At 40.6% G+C, this 24,535-nt stretch overlaps 1 protein-coding gene across 1 annotated transcript in view; it reads right to left on the reverse strand.

The window, feature by feature from the left end:
• Positions 1 to 24,535, reverse strand: part of LOC122808140 — a 524,042-nt gene that overhangs the window by 68,057 nt on the left and 431,450 nt on the right. The window contains exon 15 of the mRNA XM_044079110.1: positions 8,695 to 8,779. Within this exon, the coding sequence (XP_043935045.1) occupies positions 8,695 to 8,779 (85 nt within the window). The remainder of the gene's footprint in view (positions 1 to 8,694; positions 8,780 to 24,535) is intronic.

Here is a 24,535-nt window from a genome sequence, read left to right on the forward strand (position 1 = left end):
ACTGAGCTGTGATGAAGAACATCTTTGGTTTTTGGAAGCATGTGTATAGACGTACAGCCATCTAGGAAAAAAAGTGCACACAAAAGTGTATTTTACATTTATTAACCGGGACAGTCCGACTGGATATATGTCCATTTTCAGTGGAGGCCCGGGGAGAAAAGCTCCAGAGCAGTAAAATCATTAACAAGAGAAAGACATGTTAACCAAAAGGTTCGATAAACAATATATAGAGTACACAATCTTTATACTAATATATAGAGCACACAATCTTTATACTAACAATATATAAAGGGCAAAATCAGTACAGTAAATATAAGATAGTGAGTTAACCAGAGTGTATCTGCCAACAATCACAGGCTACATTAATATATACATGTTATAGAGGTGTTTAACAGCAAGTATAGCAGGAAGATAGAGTAGATAACTTCCATAACTCGTTTCTACACATGAAAGACATACTATGTCCTTTAGGTTTCGTTACAGTGTTCTATAATACTATTACCCCATGCAGACATTACAAAAGCAGTAGATAAGCTGTTTCTATAAAACAAAAAAAACCCACCAGGCAATGATCTTCCTTATGTGGGAAGGGGTCAACATGTGCAGTGTGGCAATAAGGTAGCCACATATGCACTAAAACGATACAGGTAGAGCAGACTGGAGGTTATGAAGAAAAACAGATGCGTATGAATCTGCCTGGTGTATTCATGTTGCTAGATTCATGTTGTTGCAACTAGCCTCCTCGCCTAGTTACATGTACATATGAGAAATCATATTCAAGGATGTACGACTGTGAAATTTCAGTTTTATATCAATGCAATATACTGCTACCCTTAAACTTGCCCCTTACTCATGGTATACACGTTTTTAAATAAAACAAGTTCATGCACTAGAATCCTTTAATCAGATTGGGTATGCAGCAATCTCAAGCATTTCACTCTCGATGCAGTTACCTTCCTGACTAGCTGCTCACAGTTACCAATACCTTCAAACATTTAGTACAGATAGGACTAGAAATAGGTGACATTCATAGAAAAAGTAAAAAAAAAAACAGGAAAGTTCAAAGGAGCAGGTTTGCTTCTGTCTGATACTCCAAAAAGAAACAGACTAGCACAAACAAATGCAACTAATTTAGAAAATGTCACAGTTAATGAAATAGCATCACAATCATGTATGATGCGAGAAATGGCACACACAATTAAAGAGAAGGTCGCCAAAAAAGCTAGGAGAGTAATAGAGTATCATTTCTCATCAAACTCTGAACATGAGGCCTCCTGGATAAGAAAGAGGAAAAAGGTCACTAGCCTAAGACATACCACTGCTTAGGGAGGTGGCCATTTCATTCAAGGCGGCAGTGGCGGCCATATTGACAAAGATCGTTTTGGGGGAGTACAATGTTAATGAAGGCCAAAAGCCTAACTGCACAAAAGTATCAAGAATCTTAGCATGAGGAAAATGTTTTAAAATGTTTATGCTTTGTTGTCCAGGTTAGTACTAAGGGAAGGTTTCCTTACTTTTATCGACGTAAAAAGGAAAGGAGTTTACGCTGTATCGGAGAAGTCATGATTATTCAATTGCATGGATGTTGCAGGGGAATGAAATGTGTGGTGCTAGGGCCAGGGTGTGGCAGTAAGGACATCCAGTTTGGTGCAGAAGGTGAAAGAATTGCTTGCATGAAGTTCAGCACTTTAACTTTAGGACACCAAGTGCAAATGAAATAGTGATGAAAATATTGAATCTTGCAACCATATTGAGAATTAAGCGGTTCACCCCTTCACATTCCTCACAACCCTGCTCCAAAGAGTGCCTCAGTTTGCTGCAACATACAGTAAAAGTAATCGTACATTATACTGATATCAGAATTAGTATACTCTTACTACAGCACTCACAGTACATGTGCACTGAACTTCTGCCTGGCTCAGCAGGGAACCATGGTGAGGTTTGAATTTAAAGTACTGCTACAGGGAGGTAGCTTGGTTTTGTTGGAGGAGGGAGGAATGAAGTTATGGTAGGAAAGCTATGCTAGGGTTGATGTGGGGGTTAATGGGGGTAGTCATACTGGCATTCTACAGAAGCAGACAGAGTTGCTATTAGATCCAACTAAAAACAGAAACTAGGAAACTAACAGAACAGAGTAATGGGAAGCAATGGATCTGTGCAAAAGGAGTTAACCAGCACTGCTTTAAAAGAGTAAAGTCTATTTTTGATAAAGAATGAGATAACCTTGCCTGAAAAAAATGCAAAGGGGATGACCGGACCACCCTCAACAGTTGCTAAAAAATGGCCATTTCTGGGGTTGAACATGCTTCTTTCAGTCAGTTACCAAGAGTAATTGGTTGAAAGCAGAAATAATGGAAAAAGATTGATCATTTTGGAGTGGTGGGGTGTGCATTAGAGGGGTGAGCCAACGGTCCTTTCAAGTGGTGCTACACTTCTGTATGGAGTTTCTTATATGGTAGAGAATATAGTTGCACAGTATAGTGGGGCACAGCAGGTGGGCTAAATTCCCTCAATCTCCATTTTGCTACTGTGCGACCTTGAACAAGTCATGCAGCCTTCATTAAGAAATAGGTAGCACACTCACCTTTGGTGCAAAGGCTGTGGGTTCCACTCTCATACAAGGAAGATGGATGGCTGACACTGCAGTTCAGCACAGGGGGATTACTACATTCTTGTGCATGTGTTCTCTTTCAGATGAAATGTTAAACTGAGGCCCGTTTTGCCTGTGTTGGTGGTAGCAAAGTTGGATGCAAAGATCCTATAGCACATGCTAAAAAGAATGGGGATCATTTACAACATATTTAACAAATATATACATATACAAATCTGTTTACAGATATTCATAATTTCCTTTAAATCATACTACATTTTTGTCAGTTAGACCCCCACTCCTTTATCCATAACCACCTGATTTTACTCAATAGTGCTGCTAAAGTCCTTTTCCAATTAAACAATTAATTCTTTCATTGTATGTGACATGATATAACTTTTTATCCAATTTAACGTAGTCTGTTTCTATTCGTACAATGTCAGTATTTAAGGATATCCATGTTTATTTTATTCACTTATTTTATACCTTTCAAAACATCTTTGCCTCGTTTTTCCAACTTTTTTACTCTTGCATTTCAGAAACACATGCGCAGTAGTTTTTACTTCTTGACAATATAATCATTGTTTATCACGTCTCTTTCTACATGGCATGTTTCCTTTTACTGGCAGTTTCTCTAGTACCAGTCTCCACAAAAAAATCTTGACATTCTATTTTCTGATTACACCACTTGCTTCTTATTTTTATAGCTTTAATTTTTAATCGGTTTGATTTTCCCATGGTTTTAAGTAATGTTTTATCATTGCATACTTATACCATACTTTTTCTATATCAATTTTTATTTTCTACCAACATTTTTCTTGCTAACATTTTATTTCTTCATTTACATACTTTTACAGTTTTTACCACACCCCCGAATGTACCACACTTGTGTAATTTTAGCACTAATCTCTCTTCTTTTTCATTTATCCACTTTAACACTTTGTACAAATTTAGTGAAGCAGTATCTGCCACTGAAGTTAATTAACACTAAACCCCCTCCTTTAATCCAATAAAAAAAGATTTTATGTAAATAAAGCTAAGAACCCCCATATAAATGAAAAACATTTTCTGCAATAATTCCTTTTCAAATATTGTTGGCAACATGAAGTTCATAGGTTGGTACTAGGCTATCAGCCCTAGGGCCTATACAAGCCTAGCCATAACAATTCCCTGGCTATTTCTTCCCACACTATTTACTTCCCTGGACCCGTCTAGCAAGGTGACTAACGTGATCCCCAGGGTGAAATTCCTTTCTCCCATCCAATCGTCAAGGTTCCTTTTGAAGAGGGCCAAAGAGGCACTCTGCTTGACATGTACGGGCAATCTATTCCAGAGTCTGGGGAGTCTCTGGGTCAGGAACCTATCCCTCCAGCATGTTTTGTTTATTGTGATGACAAGGTTTAGATCCCTGGAGCGTGTGGTTCTGAGGGATTGGGATTTCTTTAAGTGTAGCATGTCCAACAGCTCTGGGTTTGACATGGCCTTGTATGTTAAGCAAAGATTGCCTCTGAGTAGACTATACGTGAGGGTATAGCTGGAGTTTAAGGCGGTCAGCGTAGGGCATCTGCTTTAGGCCTGTGATTCTTTTAGTGAGGTATTTCTGTGGCCTTTCCAGTTGTTGCAGATGTCTTGAGAGGTACATACCAAATGGGGAATTGTATTCTGTAATGGGTCTAATGAGGGATGAGTACAGTGGGACAATGACCTCCTTTTTTCTGGATGAAAAGCCCTTAGTGATGAGGTGTGCCACATAGAAGGATTTCCTGACTGTTGTGGCAATGTGGTTATCGAAGGTGAGACCACTGTCCACCTGTGTCCCTAAGTCTCTTAGCAAACTTTCGGAGTTTAGTGTACTGCCACCTATATGGTAATTCACGGATACATGTTTTTTCCCAAAGGGGATAACTACATTTCTTGGCAATGAGCTTGAGCCCATGGCTCTGGCACCAAGCATCTGTTTCTGCAAGGCCCTTTTGTAGAGTATCCACATCATTTGGGGATTCAATAATAGCTCCCACTTTGCAGTCATCTGCAAACTTTGTTATCCAGAGTCCCTTAGTGTTGGCTTGTACTTCAGAGAAGTAGATGCCAAACAAGAGCGGTCCCAGGACTGAACCCTGAGGTACTCCATTTGTCACTTGTCTAGAGCTGAATTTGGAGTCTGCTACTTTTACAGTGTGGGTTCTATCAGTAAGCCAGTTAGCAACCCATTGGGTGACGTAGGGATTAATGCCCAGCTTAGTAAGTTTATCTATGATTCCAGAGTGGGGGATGGTGTCAAAGGCCTTGGCAAGGTCTAGATAGGCTGTGTGAACCACCTTACCCTTGTACATGGCTCTGGAGACTGATTCGAAGAAGTCAATCAAGTTCAGGAGACAAGATCGACCCTTCACAAACCCAAACTGGGTGGGGTCCAGTGTTTGGAGGTTGCCAATGTCGTTTATAAGTTCCATGAGAATATGCTCCATGGCCTTGCAGATAAGGCTTGTCAGACTGATGGGACGGTAGTTTCCGGGATCCAAGGTGGATCCCCCCTTGTGGAGTGGGATAACTGCAGCTGTGCGCCACTCAGTGGGCATGAAACCTGAGGTGAGGCTATGATTAAACATAACACTTAGTTGAGGTGCCAGTTCATATTGTAGTTCATGTAGTACACAGCCCAGGATGTCATCTGGTCCCATGGATGCTGTATTCTTAGCTTTGGAGAGTGCGTTTTTTACCTGTGTGGCCATTATTACCGGAATTTGGCAATCTTCCGGTATTGAGATGGGCCATTTAGGGGGTGAGAGGGGGTGAAGTTGGCACTGAATCGATCTGCCAGGATATTGGTAATATCCTTGGGATCAGTATATTTAATGCCATTCTGTTTTAGCTCAGAGAAGATCTGAGCATTGCCATTTAGATTCTTGACATAGTTATAGAATGCCTTGTTGTTGTCTTTGGAATCTTTGGCAATTTTATTTTCGTAACTAGCTTCGGAGGATTTTATGAGGGATCTCAGTTTCTTACTGAGGCTGGTAAGGAAGTTTTTTGCATCCTGGGATTTTCCTCTTTTCTGCAACAGTTTCTTCCTTTTGTTGTAAAGTTTGTTTATGGCAGGGGACCACCAGATTGGCTTATTTTTTTTGGATGAGAGCATCTTGGTTCTATTTGGAATGGCACGATTTATGCATGAGTGGATGTGCTCGTACAGTGCCTTAGTGTAGGATTCAGCAGTTGAACTTTCAACTCCCGTCTGCATGGGTGTCATGAAGTTTGTCACTTCTGACTTGAGTAGCATGAAGTTGGCTTTGGAGAAGTTTTTTATGGAGGTTTCCTTACTGGGGGGTGGGGTGGGATGTGGATGTTAAGAGTGATTAGCTTATGGTCAGACGTGACTAATGAGGGGTGACCATAGGTGGAGCATCAATTTCCCATGTTGGTAATGACCAGGTCTAGGATATTGGAGCCCCTGGTGGGACTATGGATTAGTTGATCCAGGGCGTTGAAATTTATGAATTCCAAGAACCATTGGGCAAAGATGTTGCTACACGAGTAGCTTTCCCAGTTAATGGCAGGGTAATTAAAATCACCCAGTATTAGGGTGTTTGGTTCTATCTTAATATTTTCCAGTATGTGTAGAAAGGTGTAGTGAGAATCTTGGGGTATGGTGGGGGATCTGTAGCAAGCTATAATTTGGATTGCAGTCTTACCTAGTGTTAGTTGCACCTGGAGAATTTCAGACGCATTGTGTTGGGCAACTAGCCTGATGGTGTGAATATCCTTGGTGAATATTGACACTCCTCCACCTTTAGTGTTTTGGTCCTGCTTTGGTGGCCGAAAAGTGTGGTAAGAGTTGTGGCCTGGTATTGCCGGGGTGCTCTCTGGAGCCTTGAACCAGGTCTCAGTTACTGCACAGATAACGATGTTCTCCATTTTTAGGAGTGCCTCGAGAGAGTGCATTTTGAGGTTTAGACTTCTAGCATTGAGTAGCATTACCTTCAGATTTTGCATGCTTGTACCTGTTATGGTGGTGGTTTTGTCCTTTGAACTTTGCCTAAAAAAGCCACTATAGGGGTGGCAAGAGCCTTAAGCCAGTAACCTGAATCCCAGAGGCGACAGGTGCAGACCATCTCTGGCAAAGCATCGTGGTTTGTCAATCATGTCGTCCCAGGCAGACCGATACTGGATCCCCTTTGAATGACACCAGAAGCTTAGCCAATTGTTGAAGTCAATCATTTTGTCCTTATATTGTGGTATCATTCTGGGCGAAGGCAGGATGCTACTCAGGGCTAGGGTCATACCTGCCTGGGTCACATGATCCGAGAGCTCTTCCATGTCTCTTTTCATGTAGTCCAGGGAGGTGCATTCATAAGTCATTCACTCCAACATGGACAATGAGAGAGTCATATTTGTACTTGTGGAGTGACTTGAGTGCATGCGTTATGTGGCGGATCCTGGCAGCAGACAGGCAGCTGACTGATGTCCCTCTCACCAGGTTGAACAAGGAGAAAATTACAGTGTGCCGGACTATAGAGTCACCTATGACTAAAGTGTTGGGTACATTGTCTTGCCTTAGGGGCTGTTGCTGGGTGGCACACAGGTGTTGTGAACTATGTGACACTTTGGTTGTGATTGGTGTTTGTTTGCGTTTCAGCTTCAGAGGTCCTTGTTGCTTGGGCAGGTTACAGTTAAGGGCCTCTGCATATGTGGATTTAGTGTTGCTATATGTGGGTGTTGGTGGTGTGGGTTTAGAAGGGCTATGTGTTGCTTGAGGTGTAGCGTGGGTGTTAACCCTCTCCTCTTGACTGTCTAGCACAATCTTGGGTGGAGAGAGCTTTGCTTCCATTTTGGCTATGTAAGTGCATCTCACAGGTTGTAGTGTTGGGTGGTAGGAGGAGAAGGTTGTCTGTGTACATGAGGAAATTGCTGCATTGCCCCAGTATGCCCAGATTCACCAGGTGGACAGGAGAAATCACCAGAAGCTGACCCTTGGACATACCTGGTTTGATGCTTTTTCTTTTTTTTTGTAAAGTACAGGAGCTGTTTTCCCTTACCTTAGCAAGGCACTTTGCAATTATAGGCTGTTTAGTGCCTACTATTAATTTCTCCTTAGTAACAAGGAGAGTTGAGTGCTTGTATCAGTTTAAGGCTTCCTAGTGCTTTCCAGCAGGTATTAGAGAAAGTGCTAGTCAAAGGGATGCTTAAAAGTAAGATAAAAAAAATGCACACTGCAGTGTGCACTAGAGAAGGTAGACGTGAAAGTAGGCAACTTAAGTTTTACCTGTTTAAAAAGTTAAGGTTTAGTGGAGAGTTACTATTTTTAAAACAGCAAGATGGGTTGAAAGGGGTGGTCACTTTTGTATTCTGGTACTACGGAATACAGTAGGATGGCCAATAAATTTAAATAGCTGAAGGGGAGGGGTTTTTGATTTAGTGATTATTTCACAAGCCAGTGAAAGTAGAGAGAAAATGAGATATATGGTCAGATTAACATAAGAGGCAGGCAACTAGAAAGACAGTGGTATTTAACAAGACAACGGTAACTGAGTGGGAGGGCGGGAAAAAAAAATTCTACCCGACTCAGAAGAGAGAGAGAGCTGTGGTCTCTTTTGAAGTTTTAATATGCTGTTAAAGCAGAATGCAGGTAAAACACAAAGTAAAGAAAACAAACTACAGTATTTAAAATATACAAAATACAAAAAATAAAAGCAAACTAACCTTTCCTTCACAGCAAAGTGTAGCAGAGTCTGGATGAGCCTTTCTGGTAAATTGTGCTATTTTCCCCATTAGTACTGAATTTGTCAAATAAGCCTTTTCTGAGTAATTTATGTTTTCTCTAGAAAAGACAGGTTTGTTTTATTACTTCTACTGTTTTCCCCCATTGAATTCTACTGGAAAAAATTAATACCAGTCCCTTCATATGGTGAGTGTAAGGGAGTTTGCTGGTGGACAGTGCTGGGATAGAGCACCATGTTTGAAACCTAGTCTTGTGGTCAAGGTACAATGAAGTACGATAGTGTCAAAAAAGTCTTAAACCTATTCTAAACATCCCCACGTTAATGTAATTTCAGAGCTATGCACCCAGCTGTACTGTACTAAATAAAATATTCACCATTACATACCCATTCGCCTCACTGCGAGTCCTCAGGTAATGGATGAGGCAAATCTGATAAGCAGCCACGTAATCCAAAGAACAGTTCTCATGGTCTGTGAAAAGTAGAAGGAAGACACTATGAAAATCTCATTTGATTTAGCAATGAAAATACAGTAAATGCCATGCAATTAGCTCTGCTATATGCATATCACTCTCTCCCACTCTGTAACACACACAATGTAGCAGAGCTGTATCCTAAACCTTATACCTCTCTGATGCAACCTACTAAAACTTCATTCTGTAGTCCTCCTGCAAGTTTGTTACTTTACCGGGTCACCAGAATCATCATCTTCTTCTTTCGGCTTTTCCCGGTTAGTGGTTGCCACAGCGGATCACCTATCTGCTCATGACTGGCAGTGGAGTTTTTTTATGGTGTCAAGTTACCAGCCCGGCACCCAACTTTCCGCAGAAGGCACTCACACCTAGGGCCAAGTTAGTGTGTCCAATCCACCTACAGCATGTCTTTGGGATGTGGGAGGAAACCGGAGCACCCAGAGGAAACCCACGTGACCCCAGGGAGGACATGCAGACTCCGCACAGAAGGCACCCCAGCCGAAGATCGAACCAGAGAACCTCTTAATGTGAGGCAGCAACGCTAACCGCTGCACCACCGCAGCCGCCCGCCGGGTCACCAGAATGCAGCTTGTATTTGTTTTTCAACAATCTGTTGCAATAAGCAAAGAATATTGCCAGGCATAGGCAGTATGGACACAGTATGGATAAAGTCCATAATGAGAAAAAAATGACAGATAAACTGTTATGATACAGAAAGAGCAATGGAGAAAGGAGTAAGAGAAAGACAGCTTTTACTGCACATGACCTAGGAGTGCAGGAAAATGGTGATCAGATAACTGGGTGCATGAATAAAATCAAAGGACAGCAACAAGGTACAACAGGATGAAAAAGTAACAAAAAAGGCCAACGGCAAAGGGGCGGAGATACGACGTAGTCATAATGATGGCCTTAACGTTGGTACGGTTAGTAACAGCATGGGCAGTGATAAACCGGCAGGAGTCACTCTGGGGAAAACACTAGCATTTTCATCTGACAAATATTTTAATTGTACAGTAAGAAGCACGATACAAAGGTTTGTTTACCAGGATGTCCAACTATGCACTGCCCGTTTTAAATGGTGACCCTTTAGTAGTACAAAAATATAGTAAAACAGTTAAACACAAAGACATTCAGTACATTAGAAGTTACACTAACAAAGGTAAAGTACAGAAGCAGGCCAGGGGGTGAGAGGATTCAGTACAGCTACCTTGCATCTCCAGCCAGAACTCATTTTGGGTACAAGTCCATTTGGGGTCACGAACAGATTAAGTACATCTTGGGCCCCAGGCAGTCAGTCCTTGGGCCCCCCTTCCATCCAGTGTGTTTTTCTTAGTACTTGTTAACTGAAAAAAGGGGTCCTTCTAGCCATGACCCAGGTAACAAAGAAGCTTACCAAATTTGCAGTCATTTGACTAGTAATACAATGTGAAACCTTAATAATGCAGTAATGTTTGTTTCAGGTATCATGATAGAACACACAGAGGGACAGCCATCATGACAGAACACACAAATAGAGGGACAACCAGCAGTTACACCACAGTGAAAATTCTGTAAGATGGGGCCGCATCAGTGACGTAGAGGAATTAAGTCCTGACTACAACCCAGTCAGCTCAGGTTTGACTGGAGAGGCAGGGAGGTTCAGGTGTACCTACCCTGGGTGGGAGAGCGCTCAGCAATGATGCTCCCTTAGAGGAAGCATAATCTAAAGATGGGAGGGGCCCACAGACCTAACTGACAAGTGGGGGATTCAGAGCATAGACTGGGTAGAGCATACAAGAACCCCTCCCAAGAATGAAGTGGAGACGGCCAAGCCCCTAAGACTGACCACAGCAATACTGGAGCATGTCTGGGGGTGGTACACAGATGAACTGGCACAGGGAGAGTAGGCCAGTTGCGTGGTATCCCAAGGGGAACCAAAAAAACTCAGACATAAAAACACAAAATTAAGGGGCATACATCAGTTTTGTTTTCAGCTAATCATGATTCACTCTGAGGACAAGTGGCTTGTTCAGCTATACTTTGGAAACTTTTCAGTCTGGATGTAATTTGGGGCATTTACAGTCTCCCTAATATTTATGGACATCAGGCTTGCTTTTAAACTGTTTCCAAAGTATAGCCAATCAGATCAGGAAAAAGAGTAAAACATGGCATATCTTACAGCTAGTGGGGTTTGGCTTTTTCAGCCTGAATGCACCACTAAGAATTATGGGCATTTAGAAGCCAACTAGGCTGAAACACTGACATGCCCTTAACAGATCATTTGTATATCTCATGGGCCTCCTTGTACAGGAGGTTTAAGGCATTACAAAGTGAAGACTAGCTTGGTGGGGTCTTTTTTGTAGTTTTTACAAAACTGTGAGTCTATGTGATCTTTTTACCCCCATGGCTTGGATAGTGCAACAGAATAGTATCAAACACTGTTAATAACTTTTAGTTTCAAAGATACTCCAATTACACCCACAGAATACCAAGTAAATTAAAAATTCAAACAACGAAAATACTACAGTCATATCAACAGCTCTACCTGTAACCTTATCCAGTAATATATACCAGCAACAACTAAACTTAGGTTCACATTGGATTTAAGGAAGACAGTCTAGTGAGTGCAGTCTTACTGCCATATTTAATGCAATTCTTACAAGCAATAAAAGTCTTATAATGCTCACTCTTGATAAAACAAAACATTGAGTATATTCAGTCTTAAAACAGCCTTTTCCATGTACCACACTGCTATTTAGCATATTAACTTGTTAAACAGAAAATGCATCACAAAATGTACTTAGTGAACCCCTAAAATAATCAGACAATTGCTCAGACACTAGGAATTTGTTGCAATTGCAAAGCCTGCAAATTTTTTTCTGCTCCCTCAGTTGCAACAAACACAGCAGTCTCCTCTTCCATTAGTCGTCTGAGGGAAATCTTCCCACCCTTCATATTGGGTAGAAGTTTTAGAACGCATGCACATAAAGTAACCCCCTTCCAAAAAGAAAAAAAAACGAAAAGGGAAGAATTCCTAAGCCTCTCAACTTAACTCAAGAATCAGGGACAAAGCCAAAAATGAATGAAAAGTCCAAAATCAGATAAAGATTGTTTTTATGAAATATTTCACATTTTACATTAGCAAGCATTTTCTTAGGGACAATCATACTCAAATATCCATCAGCATTTAGTGATTGAACATACCCCTGAACTGAGACTCCTGTGAGGAATGCTCCTCATTTTAAACTTACATTCCGTTTTCCATGGTGTCTCACACTGATACTACACATTCATTGTAAGATTTAACAGATATTCTTGGTAAATACTGAATGACTAACCCAGATATTCTTGGTAAATACTGAATGACTAACTCATCCAAACATTGCCTTGTAACTATGAAGCAACAATTAACAACCATACTTTGAGCTTTACTAAGTTTACCACATTCTGTCCATTTGCTCCATGTTATGAGCGTGTTCTACACACTTTCAGGATAGAAGTCTGAAAGACATGGACAGCAATCTTAAATGATTTACCAGAATTTTCTTTCAAGGAACAGATAAAAAATATGAGGTAATGTCAGGGACTGGCACATCAGTTTATTGCTTCATCTTCTGTTAAACCATCCCACCCCTCTTGAACTGAAATTGTTTACTAACAGCAAGATAAATAAAAGTCAACACAGCCAAAAAGAATGTAGACTTCCACAAGGGCATCATAACTATGTCCTCTTTATTATGTCACTTGTGAATAACAGACAAAAAAAAAAAATCTATGGACGACCCTAACGTATGGAACAGTCTATGGATTTCTCACAACAAAAGTATACAATTTGTGAATTTACAACTGGATGACCTTGCTACAAGTTGTCTCCTTGGTGCAAGTCAGTGGAGTATTCTTTTGTGCCGACTTTCAGATTTCACAGTGGATTTTATTGAGTTGTATAAGAATTTACCATAATAGATGTCCTACTGATTACTGCTGCAGTACTCCAAACTGGATGGATTTTCACCACTAATGTCCAGCTGGTGCAACAAAGCCTAAAACCTTCCAGTGACTTCTACTTCAGACATATGACCTCCACCCATAAATATAAGGGTGCATAAGCAGACGTTATCACCATACCTCTTCAGACCATCTCCAAGCCAGCAGCCTGAAGACACCTGGGAAGAAAGTGGTCAGCTAAGACAGGAAATTTAAGAAAATAAGGAATTCTCTCCGCAGTCCTAAAGGCTGGCAAGCAGGAGAGCACAGGAGAAGAAAACAGAATCCGATATAAAAAGGAGATGGTGGGTGGGAAGGAATACTGCAACACTGATTAGTAGGACATCTACTTTCATGGAGAGTCCTTACTCAGCTGTATTATGCCCAGTCTAAAATCAGTGTTACAATATTCCAAACAAATGGGCAATTCATAAACCTTAAAGGACAAGAAGACAGGAAGGCTGAGAAGAATGAGAGCTGTCCAATAGGCCAGAGAGGACCGACTGGGCAAAGGCAGCTCTGGATTTGGAAAAGCTATCTACACTATAATGTTCGATAAAGATGTTCACTGAAGCTCAAATAGCTGCCTTCCAGTTATCAGTCTGGAATCTACACTTTTATGCCATGTCCTAGGAGGATGAGCTGTTGGAAGAGATGGCAATGATTTGTCATGGCAATAACAATGGAAATAGCCTGTTTAGATACTGGTTGACCTAGCTTAGAGCCTAGAAAAGAAAATTGTTCTTACAGATTTTGTCTGGACCAGATAAAACCATGGCTACTGGTGCACATTCAAACAATGTAGCATTCTTTCTCCCATGTTCATTGGGTTAGGAAAGAATACAAGAAGGCTTGTGGCCTAATTGGGGGGACAGAGTCGTTACTTTAAGCATGAAGGAGGGATGGACCCTCAAGGACACACTGTCCTTATGGATAAGGCAGGGAAGCGTAACCATCAAAACTAACTTCTCAAACCTGCCTAGCAGATGAGAGGGCAACTAGCAAAATACTTTAAGAGCAGAACACAGAGTGAAAGAAATTACTGGTTCAAAGGGAGTCGGAGTAAGTTTTTCAAGCACACACCTGAGATCCCAAGTGGGAAGTCACAGGTTTCCTAGGAGGACTGAAGTACAAGACCCCTTTTAAAAACTGCTTGACCCCAAGTCTAAAACACCACTGTGCTAAGAGTTCAAACTACCCTCCATAAACTACCTACAGCCCCACCTACCTGTTCTCTGCTTCCCCACCTACCTGTTTTCTCTGCTTTCTCCTTCATTCTTCCTTCTACTGTCACTATCGCTATACACTTTCACCAACTTCAGCACACTTCTTAAAATGACTAATCTGAACTATATCCAACCTGCCACAGCAAAAAAAAATGCAGCAATCTTCACATCTTCACATCTCCAAAACCTACATACCTCATATCCTGTACATACACTTACTTCATTCTGTGTATTCATCTCTAACTGCATTTATTTCCACTACTTGTGTGTACAGTTTCTCCAATTCATATTTTATAAACCTTGAATTCATAGCTTATAACACTGAATTTTTTTTTTTTTGTATTATAAATTTTAATCTGAATGTTAATTTGTATTGCAACTGCTTTGAAATGTAACACTGTGTATTTTATTTTGTGGAGCTTTTTCCCCCAGGCCTACCCTGAAAAAGGTCACTAGCTCAGTCAGACTTTCCTGGTCAACAAATGTCAAATAAATAAATAGGCAGACAAGCTGATGTAGCTGAAAGGTGCACCTTGATGTATGAACATGCTAAACTGTCTTTCACGAGTTAAGACAAAAACAGGACTCTTAAATTTTATTGGGTTCAGATTTTAAACTTTATACCAAATTGAAAATCTCTTCCATTTGGCCAAGTAGGATTTTCAGGTGGTTGGTCTCCTTGCCTCTTGGTGATATGTAGTGAGAGTAGGGACCAGGCTGAGGAGACCCTGGAGAGGTGGTGATATGCTTTAGAAAGGAAAGGAATGAAGGTCAGCAGAACTAAGAATATATGTGTGTGAATGAGAGGGAGGGATAGAGGAATGGTGAGGATGCAGGGAGTAGAGCTGTCAAAGGTGGATGAGATTAAGTACTTGGGATCAACAGTTGAGAGTAATGGTGAGTGCGGAAGAGAGGTGGAGAAGAGAGTACAGACAGGGTGGAATGGGTGGAGAAGAGTGTCAGGAGTGATTTGTGACAGACTGGTACCAGAAAGAGTGAAAGGGAAGGTCTACAAGACAGTAGTGAGACCAGCTATCTTATACAGGTTGGAGACTGCAGCATCGACAAAAAGGCAGGAGTCAGAGCTGGATGTGGCAGAGTTAAAGATGTTAAGATTTGCACTGGTGTGGCTAGGATGGACAGGATTATGAATCAGTATATTAGAGGGTCAGCTCAGGTTGGACAGTTTGGAGACAAAGCAAGAGAGGCGAGATTGTATTGGTTTGGGAATATGCTGAGGAGGGATGCTGGGTATACTGGGAAAAGGATGCCAAGGATGGAGCTGCCAGGTAAGAGGAAGAGGAAAAGAGGAAGGCCTAAGAAGGTTTATGGATGTGGTGAAAGAGGACATGCAGGTGGTTGGTGTGAAAGAGCATGATGCAGAGGACAGGAAGAAATGGAAACAGATTATCCGCTGTGGCAACCCCTAACGGGAACAGCCGAAAGATTATGATTACGATGATGATGGTCTCCTTGCCTTGGAGGACCTGAAGCACATCCTCAGAAAACTGGTGCCTGGAAGGGATCAGAATACTATTGTCCATAGGGTTAGGCTGAGGGATGACAGATTGGGATGAAGCAGTGAAGCCTTTTGTTGCATGGGCAAGTCCATTTTGTGGGATAATTTATGGAGATGGTTCTTGGCAAGAAGATGGAAGAGGAACTAGTGCTGCCTTGACCAAAAAGGAGTCACCAGCAACATTGTTTACGTTTCTTTTTAATTTTTAAAACACCTTTATTGAATGGTTACATTAACTGCATTAAAAAGTTAAAATTAACAAACATTATGCTTCACACATACTGCTATACATCATATAACCTAAGTAACATTACATAAATTATTCAATTCCTGCCCTTTAAAAAACAAATGCACAAGAACCATCTTAACCATCACTTACTACATAAGCAAATCATACCTCCCAACTTGGAAACATCAAAAATCTGGACAAAAACCCATGAAAAATAGGTACAAATATGTATGCGGATTAACAAAACTTGTATACATAATTATGTAACCCCACCCATTTCAATGGAATTGTGGGATACCAATTTTCAAATGCAAACTGAAGAACAGACAACCAAAATATCCCCCCAGACCCTGCAGTAAATGGTAACCATTTTTTTAATGTGTAGCAATGATGTTCACTGGGAAGGGAGAAGATGGTGAACCTTAGGATTTTATTTTTGGTGACTTGCAGCATGTGAGTTTTGTGGTAAAAGCAGGGCATTTATCATAGGCAGCATTCTAATCTTAGCAAAAAAATAATTATAGCAGCTTGCTAGGACACCCAAAAGTCATTCTGAACAGTGGCATAGCTTGAGTTTGTGCCACCCAGGGCTGTCTGAGTTTGCTGCCCTTTCCCCCTCACAAAATCATGGTCAAATGGGGCTCCCCATACACAGCCCTCCCAATGTCCCATTACTTGGCTATTTTGCCCTATTTACCATAAACACCAATGTGCATACTATTTTACTTTGATTATTTGGATTTCATTTAAAACTTTTATTTTACATTTTATAGCACAAGCACTAATAGACTGCTAAACAAAGCAATATGGTCTCACAATTAAAATAGACTTAGCATTAAAACGTTTCTGCCCCTGAAACTCACATTCATTGAAACAGCACTGAAACCCACATTCAAAGAAAATGCATCTGGCCATTGTGGATAAAGATTACCTTTGGGCTGTTTTCAAATCAGACCCCCTGCACACAAGACCTCCGTGTGTTCTTTGATACACCTTCCTGATTCTATTAAATTACATTCCTTGTATAATACCAGCACACTTGTTAGAGCGCATTTTAAATGTATTGTTTTGAACATTTTTCTGGTAAGCACTAAGCAATGAAACAAAATTTATGAACGAATAATGACAAAATTGCCCAATTCAGAATATTTTCATCACAAACATCTACTCAAACTTCTATAATCCATCAGTATCAGTAAAAATGCACAATCTCTGCATAAGTAAAAGTCACCTAAATAATTCCACATTAAAAAGAGATCTGTAACTAATGAATAGGTTGCTGCTAGCAAACAACTTAATATTTCATGGTTTCCTCTACAAATGAAGTGCCTGTTGCCCTTGAGGAATAAATTGCCTATGTTACATAAAAAAAGCTAGTAATATTGCAATAGGGAATGGCAGGTTCATAGTTACTAGCTATCTCCCCCAAAGAGGACACTCTCAGGACTGCAGCATCCACCCCTTTTAAAAAAGTACAACAGTACATTATCAGCAATCCCATCTACATACTGTGGTAGTAGAACCCACAGCCTTCTGCAACAAAAGCAAGTATTCTACCTATTGTGCTACTAACACAGACTCTGCATTAGCAGTAATAAACTTCTCTCCCTCTGAGGAACTATGCAGCACAAGAAATCTGGAAAAAGCCAAAATATATTGGGAGGACAAATGTCCAAAACCAGGGACACATTTTAAACATTGCTTGCTTGTATAATCTTAGAAAAGTTGCTAGAATAAAATGTTTTCTGTTACCATGCATTTCCTTAAATATAGGAAGACTGAAACTTAAATGGCTATTATTTAGTGAATTCAGTTCTCACTGGTTTGCCAGACACCAATTTTAAGAGGAACAGACCAAAAGTATGAGCCAAACATTCTGGACATTCTATAAAACTTTGGACAGTTGAGAACTACGGTCAACTCCTTGAATCACAATTGGTGGTGGTACTGGTAGAGAATTTAGGCTCTTGCTACCTGTACCCAAGGTAAAGGGTTTGAGTCTGAGTAACTAACCAGCAGTTGCACCTAACTGGGGCATTTACACACACACACACACACACACACACACACACACACACACACACACACACACCTACAGGAATCAGTCACTAAGAACTTAGCAGTCTACAGGAAATCTGTCACTAAGAACTCAGCAGTCCACTAATACAAGCCATCAGCCACTAAAACCTTGGCAGTCTACTAATCAACTATCAACCAGTACTGAAATGTATAACTGCAGCAATGTTCAGAAAAATGTTCAGCCAAGCAACTATGCACTGCACAAACCTGATTTACAATGCTCAGCAGTTCTAAAAACAGACCCGAGACTCATGGCCAGAACTTGGTAGTCTAAAAACAGACCTGAGACTCGGTATAAAATATAAGAAAAATATTCAGCCCAGCAAAAATGCACTGCTCAGCTAGAACTCGGCAGTCTAAAAACAGACCCGAGACGCACGGCAACTGCACAACAGTCTAAAATACAAGAAAATGTTTCAGCCTGGCAACTATGCAGTGTACAAGACCTTGCAGACCTGAGAAGAGTTTCCGCAAATGTGCTTGTCAGTCTAAAATGTAAGAAACACTAATACTAATGCACACCAAATGTGCCTATCAGTCTAAAACATAGGAAAAACTATAATGTTTACAGACGTGGAAGTGTTCCATTGATTTGAGAAGTATTTTTACTAATATTTACAGACCTGGAAGTGTTTCAGCAAACGTGCCTGGCAGTCAAACTAAAAGACTAAAAAATATATTCCCTTGTCCAGGGCCTTGGTGACCGTCTCGAAGTCCACCAGGTTTAACTGGCATGATCTCCCTTTGACAAATCCAAATTGAAGACTAGTCAGGCTAACACTGATAGTTCCCAGGGACAGCGGAAGCACCACATTTGCACAAGAGAACAACAGTGGCTATTTTCCATTCAGCTGGGACAAAGCCGGTGCTTAGACTATGATTGAAAGAGTACCCAATGTTGTTGCCAATTCTTGTTGGAGCCCATGTAAGACGCAGCTTGGGATGTTATCAGGTCCCATAGATATGTTTTTGGCCTTAGAGATTCAAGGTAAGGGATAAGTGGTATGGATGTTGTGGGGTACTTTTGGCAAGGACAGGGGAGTAAAGTTTTCACAGAACCTGTTGGCCAACAGGTTAGTTATGTCCACAGGCTCAGTATATGTGGTATCATTAACTACCAATTCAGCAGAAATCGGGGTCTTTCCTTTTAGGTTACTGATGCTGTGAGGGCTGCAAGCCCAGCTAGCTAGAATTGTGTAAATAATTCTATGTCATTGTAAATATTAATCTGATCCATAGGCTTGTCTATAAATGCAAGCAACCAGTATGTTATGGGGTGAGCTTCAAAAATGCAACCACAGTGCACCCTGCTGGAAAAGAGCAGAAATGTATATGGACTATATGCCTTTGCAAATGTATGTTTTCATAGTAGAAAATGGGACATACAGAGTTAACTTGCAAACTCTGATAAAATAAGTGAAGAGTTTTATGATTGTGTTTACCACAGCTAGAAGATAGAATGTCTACAGCTATGGCTTTGCTTTTCTATTGTCCTAAGACAGAAATAATTACTAGGTTTAAATTGTAAAACTGTTAATGGTTTTATGACTTCCAGTTTCAGGCAAGCTTCCAAGAGAAATGTCAGCTCTTATGAGATGAGTATTTTTCATAGACACGTTACATTCTGTTGGTATCGGTTTAGCCTGGGAACTTGAGGCAGGTGTCAAATAGTGATGTCATGTAGCTAACCCAGCAGTAATGTACATTAATAACCATTTCAGAGAGAAAGTCTGTGCATTTTGCATCGTGTTGGATCTAGAAACATCCTCTCACCAGCACTTCTGCTTTGCTAATAGTAAGTACTAGATTACAGTGACTTCTCTTGGAGATAGATAGGACTATAGCAAGATTAGTTTAGATTTTTCTGTATTTATGTGAGACTGTCTTGCAATGATGTTTTAAAATATTTCCTGTGATTCTGAACTCTCGTCACTGTATTCAGTTATTGAGCATTGCCTTGTTCTTTTATTATTTACTATTAAATATATTTAAACCTTTTAATTCTGGCTGGTTTGTTAGAGATATTTAAGCTCTTAGAGTACTTGCATATATAATTGGTAACACTGTACAGGCCACTCCTAACTAGCCTTCAAGTCTTGGACACACTTACCATTTGGATAATAGTAACATTGCACAGTAGAATAGGTCACCCTTTGGAAAGGGCCTTATGGTAGCTGATGAGCGGTTGGTGGCAGCTGGTACTACCTTATAGTCTGGGCAGAAGGGGGCATAGCTAGTGAACCTGTGCAAGCCTTCCCCAGGAGTGTCTGTATATAAATCCAATCTCAGTGTGTGTGTGTGTGTGTGTGTGCTACTTGGGAGGGACACCAAGCACTGGTTGAACAGAGAGGGTGCTGTAGGTTTTTGGCTTGACCACTCTGAGATCTGAACCCTATAGCTGTGCCAGTACGGAGTCTTATTGGGGATCTGGAAAGACTGAGAAAACAGCCCCATTCTCCCAATCTACATGCCCCTCACTGGTGTTAGTATGAGGCTTGAGGCTCCTTGATTACTGGAAGAGTGCAGGGGAGTTACAGATGTAACTAAAGAATGTCTTATTTGCTTGTTTAAGCCAAGGAGGGAGCATTTCCAGTTTAGGGCTCTATCCCTCCTACTCAAGACAATTTCTTCCTCTTACTGTAAAGCCTGTTATTGGCAGTTGTCCACCTGGCAGGTTTACTCTTCCTTGAGGAGCTTATTTTGGTCCCATCAGGTACAGCCAAGTCAACGCAGTTACACAGGTCTTTGTATAAAGCAGTGGCGTAGAACTCTGCATAGTTGCAAGTTCCATCTGAGGAGGGGATGGTGCAGTGAAGCTATTTATACCATCCTGTAAGAGGTCATAATCTGCTTTGGAGAAGGTTTTTTTAGTTTAGTTGCTACTTGGGGGTCAGTTGTGATAGTTACTTTAAATGACATGTGGTCAGATCTCACCAGGGAAGACGTCACAGTGGGGGTGCTACAGTAGTTTCCCATATTGCCAAGGACCAGATCCAGGATGTTGGCACCCCTTGTGGGGGTGTCAACCAGCTGGTCCAGAGCACTAGAGTTAATGAAGTCAAGGAACCTTTGGGCAAGTGAGTGAGTACAAGTAATTTACCTAGTCAATGGTCAAGTAGTTACAGTTGTCCAAAACCATGGTGTTTCGATGCATGTTGATAGACTCAAGCGGATCCGAATAGGAAGTGTGGTTGTCCTGATTCATGGAGTGGGTCTTGTAGCTGGAAATGACTTAAATATGTGTTCTACTGACAGCTAATTGCATCTGAAGCATCTCCAGGGAATCATACTGTTTAACCAATATGCAGGTGTATTTATCTTTAATGAATATTGATACACCACCTCTTAGTTTTCATGCCTTTAGTTTGTGGTCTGAACATGTGGAATGAGGTGTAACCTGGTATGGCTGGGGTGTTCTCCACAGCCTTGACCCAGGTCTCCGTGACTGCAGAAATATCAGTCTTCCAAGGTGAGGACCGCTTCCAGTGAGTGCATTTTCATGTCAAGACTCCTAGCATTTAGCAGCATAATCAAGATTGTTTTAAGATGGAGTTTTTTTACATCAGGAATTTTGTCCATGAGATATACCCCTTCAAATTGGGTAATCCCAATCCACCCTGTTGTACTGGAAGAATCATCTTATTATTCCACACGACTCCTGCTGCCTTCCCCTCCCAGACAAAGCCCTTCAAGCTCTATTAATTGCCATCCACAACTTCTCCTGTTGATAAATATATGCCTAACTTGTGTACAAGACTAAAGGGACTAAAACATTTTGACTGCTTGCATCTTACTAGCCATATCCATACAACAAAGATTCCATTTTCTCAGTTTTTCTATTATCTTTTTAGTCTCTTCCCACATATCCTTAGTTACCACACCACAATCATTTTTAATCCACACTCCTAAATACTTCATTTTATCATATCCCCCTGAATAAGGATAGAAGCAACTTGTAAGTGGGTACATAATTTACCGCTATTGCCTTTGTTTTAGCTTTATTAATTTTATATCCCAAAAAGATATGAAACAGTTTCAAAATGTTCCACAACACTATGATGTCTCCGTTAGGTATAAAATATCACCTGCAAATAGTTAGCTTTTCATGACTACCATACCAATTATATCCTTGAATTTCTGAGTCCCTTGTTTTCCTAGCTAGTCCGAGTCCCTTATTTTCTTTGCCAATGGTTCTAAATATAATGCAAATAAAGGGGAAAGGGGACACCCCTGCCTGGTTCCTCTGCTCAAGCAGAAACTATCAGAAAGGACCACACCCACTAATTTTTGCCACACATTCCTCATATATCCTCCGTGGCAGGGCTAGCCACCTGGCGGTGTAAACCTTAGCTCAAGATGATAGTCACTGCTGAAGTGACACCCCAACCCCATGTGCAAAAACAGGAAAAAGGGGTTGAGGATGGATGGATGGATCCCTCATATATCCTCCTAATCAGCTTTATAATTTTTTCAGGAAATGCAGATGCTTCCATTCCCCTGCTCAAAGTCCCAGCTTACTCGGTCAAATGCTTTCTCTGCATCAAGACCCACCAACAAAAATGGTATTTTCTTACATTCTGCTTCCCTCTGGATCATTAATGTTCTATTAATGTTGCCTAATGTTGTCAAATGTTTGTCTCCCTTCCACAAATCCACACATCCATATCTATTGATTTTGGCATTACTTTTGCTATTCTTTTAGCCATTATAGACATGAACTTAGCCATGATGGACATGAACCCTTTATAATCATGATTTAGTATTGAAATGGGCTTGTATGAAGCTGGATCTGATGGCTCTTTACCCTCTTTAGGTATTACAAGTACCACCGCTTTCTTCCAGGATGTTGGTACTTCTCCTCCCCTTAAAATACTGTTAAACAAAACCTTCCAGATCTTTATCAGGTTTTGCCCTCCTAGCTTCCAAACTTCCACACGAGTACCATCTATTCTTGGGGACTTTCCTGTAGATTTTTTATATATCACAATTTTATCTCATCTCCTCCTATCCTAGCCATTAGTAATTCAGCCTCATCTACCTCTAACCTTGGCATATTTAATTCTTCCATAAAATTTCCATTTCTATCTTTTCCCGATTTCTAGATTTCTCTGCTTTATACAAACTTTTGTAGAATTTCTAAAATTTCTAATACCTCTGCAGGATCTCTTGTTACTTTCCTTGTTACAGGCTCCCTAAGCTTGGTGACTGCCCTTTCTACTTTTTGTTGCCAGAGTCATTATGTTAACGATTTGTGCTCTAGTGTTATCAAAAATAGTTGCTTACCAGCAACCTTTCTAAACTTCTGCAAATTATCGAGGTAATCAATTATTTTCTGCTTAGGATTCTGCAGTTGATCCTCTTCTTGTTCTGTGAGATTCCCCCTATTCTGCAATACTTTTAACATTTACTAGTCCCTCTAAATAATTCTGGAGTCACATTCCTCAAGGGGGTCCATGAGGGAGAGGGAGAGGCAGAGGAAGAGGGATGGCATAGAACATGCCACTAGGATGATTGATGACCACCAGGAGTTGGAAAAGCATTAAATTTTAAAGTCTAGGACAGGTGCAACTAATGCAATGCAGGTTGACACATACCACAGTGAATTCCAGACCTCCAGCATAGCTACTAATGGTATTATTATGAATACAGATGAGATTTCTCTTATGAGTACTGAAGTGTTTAACCCTATGGATAGAGTGTTTAATACTGACCATTTAAATGTATTGAATAAACAATGAGCAAAACTTTCATGTCCTTTTAGACTTGTACTTGTTCACCAGAAAGTTAAACATGAAACTTGCATTAGAAACAAATTCAGAGGACGACTCACCGGAGTCAAATATTGACTTACCTAATCATGCAGTAAGTATGGAGAACGCTAGCATTCCCAGGAGAAAAAGCACCTATAATCGTTCACTGCATAACACTCTGCAAATTTATTTACAAATGTATGAGGGGGACTTTAGGGAAGTTTTCCACCACAAAAGCCAATCTAAGTGGTTTAACCTTTCCCCAGACCAATTCACTGCTTTGAAACAATTATCTAATGACAGACGTTACAGAATAATGAAGGCTGACAAGGGCACAGGAGTAGTGCTCATGGAACAAGCAGCATATGTTGCCAGTAAGGAAGTGGAACTGTTTAAAGGTGATTTGCAGAGAGGTAGACTTAAATGAGTTTCCACTTACTTAGTTTTCTGCTATTGAATCAGAATGGAACAATGACATTTCTCTTGAAGAATACATGTTTATGCTTGTTCCTGAACCAGGACTGGGGAAGATTTTTGAAATCCCCAAGCTACACAAAAGTACAGTGAATACTCCATTCAGGTATACTGTATCAAATAGGAAAATGAAAACTGAATACATTTCACAATGATCTCTCGATCTAGATTGAACCCCTTCATGATAAGGTTCAACATAGAAGGTCTCCCTTTTATTTGAAGGACTTGTGATGCTTTCTAAATGAACTATTTAAACTACATACAAATAACGGAAACATCTTCCTACTCACATTAGACTTAGAAGCTTCATACACCAATATTCCCCATGCTGAAGGGATCAAGTTAATGTATATATGTTTCTTGCGTCACACCACTTTCTCCGATAGAAAAAAACAGATGCTATTTGTTTCTTTATTTCTATTGTTCTCCATAACAATTTTTAGCATTTTAACGAACACATTTATAATCAGACTAAAGGCGTCACAATGGGCACGAAGATGGCTCCAGGCCATGCA

The sequence above is a fragment of the Protopterus annectens genome, chromosome 8.part0, assembly GCF_019279795.1.
Source record: "Protopterus annectens isolate FY-2018-M chromosome 8.part0, PAN1.0, whole genome shotgun sequence".
Classification (NCBI taxonomy): domain Eukaryota; kingdom Metazoa; phylum Chordata; order Ceratodontiformes; family Protopteridae; genus Protopterus; species Protopterus annectens.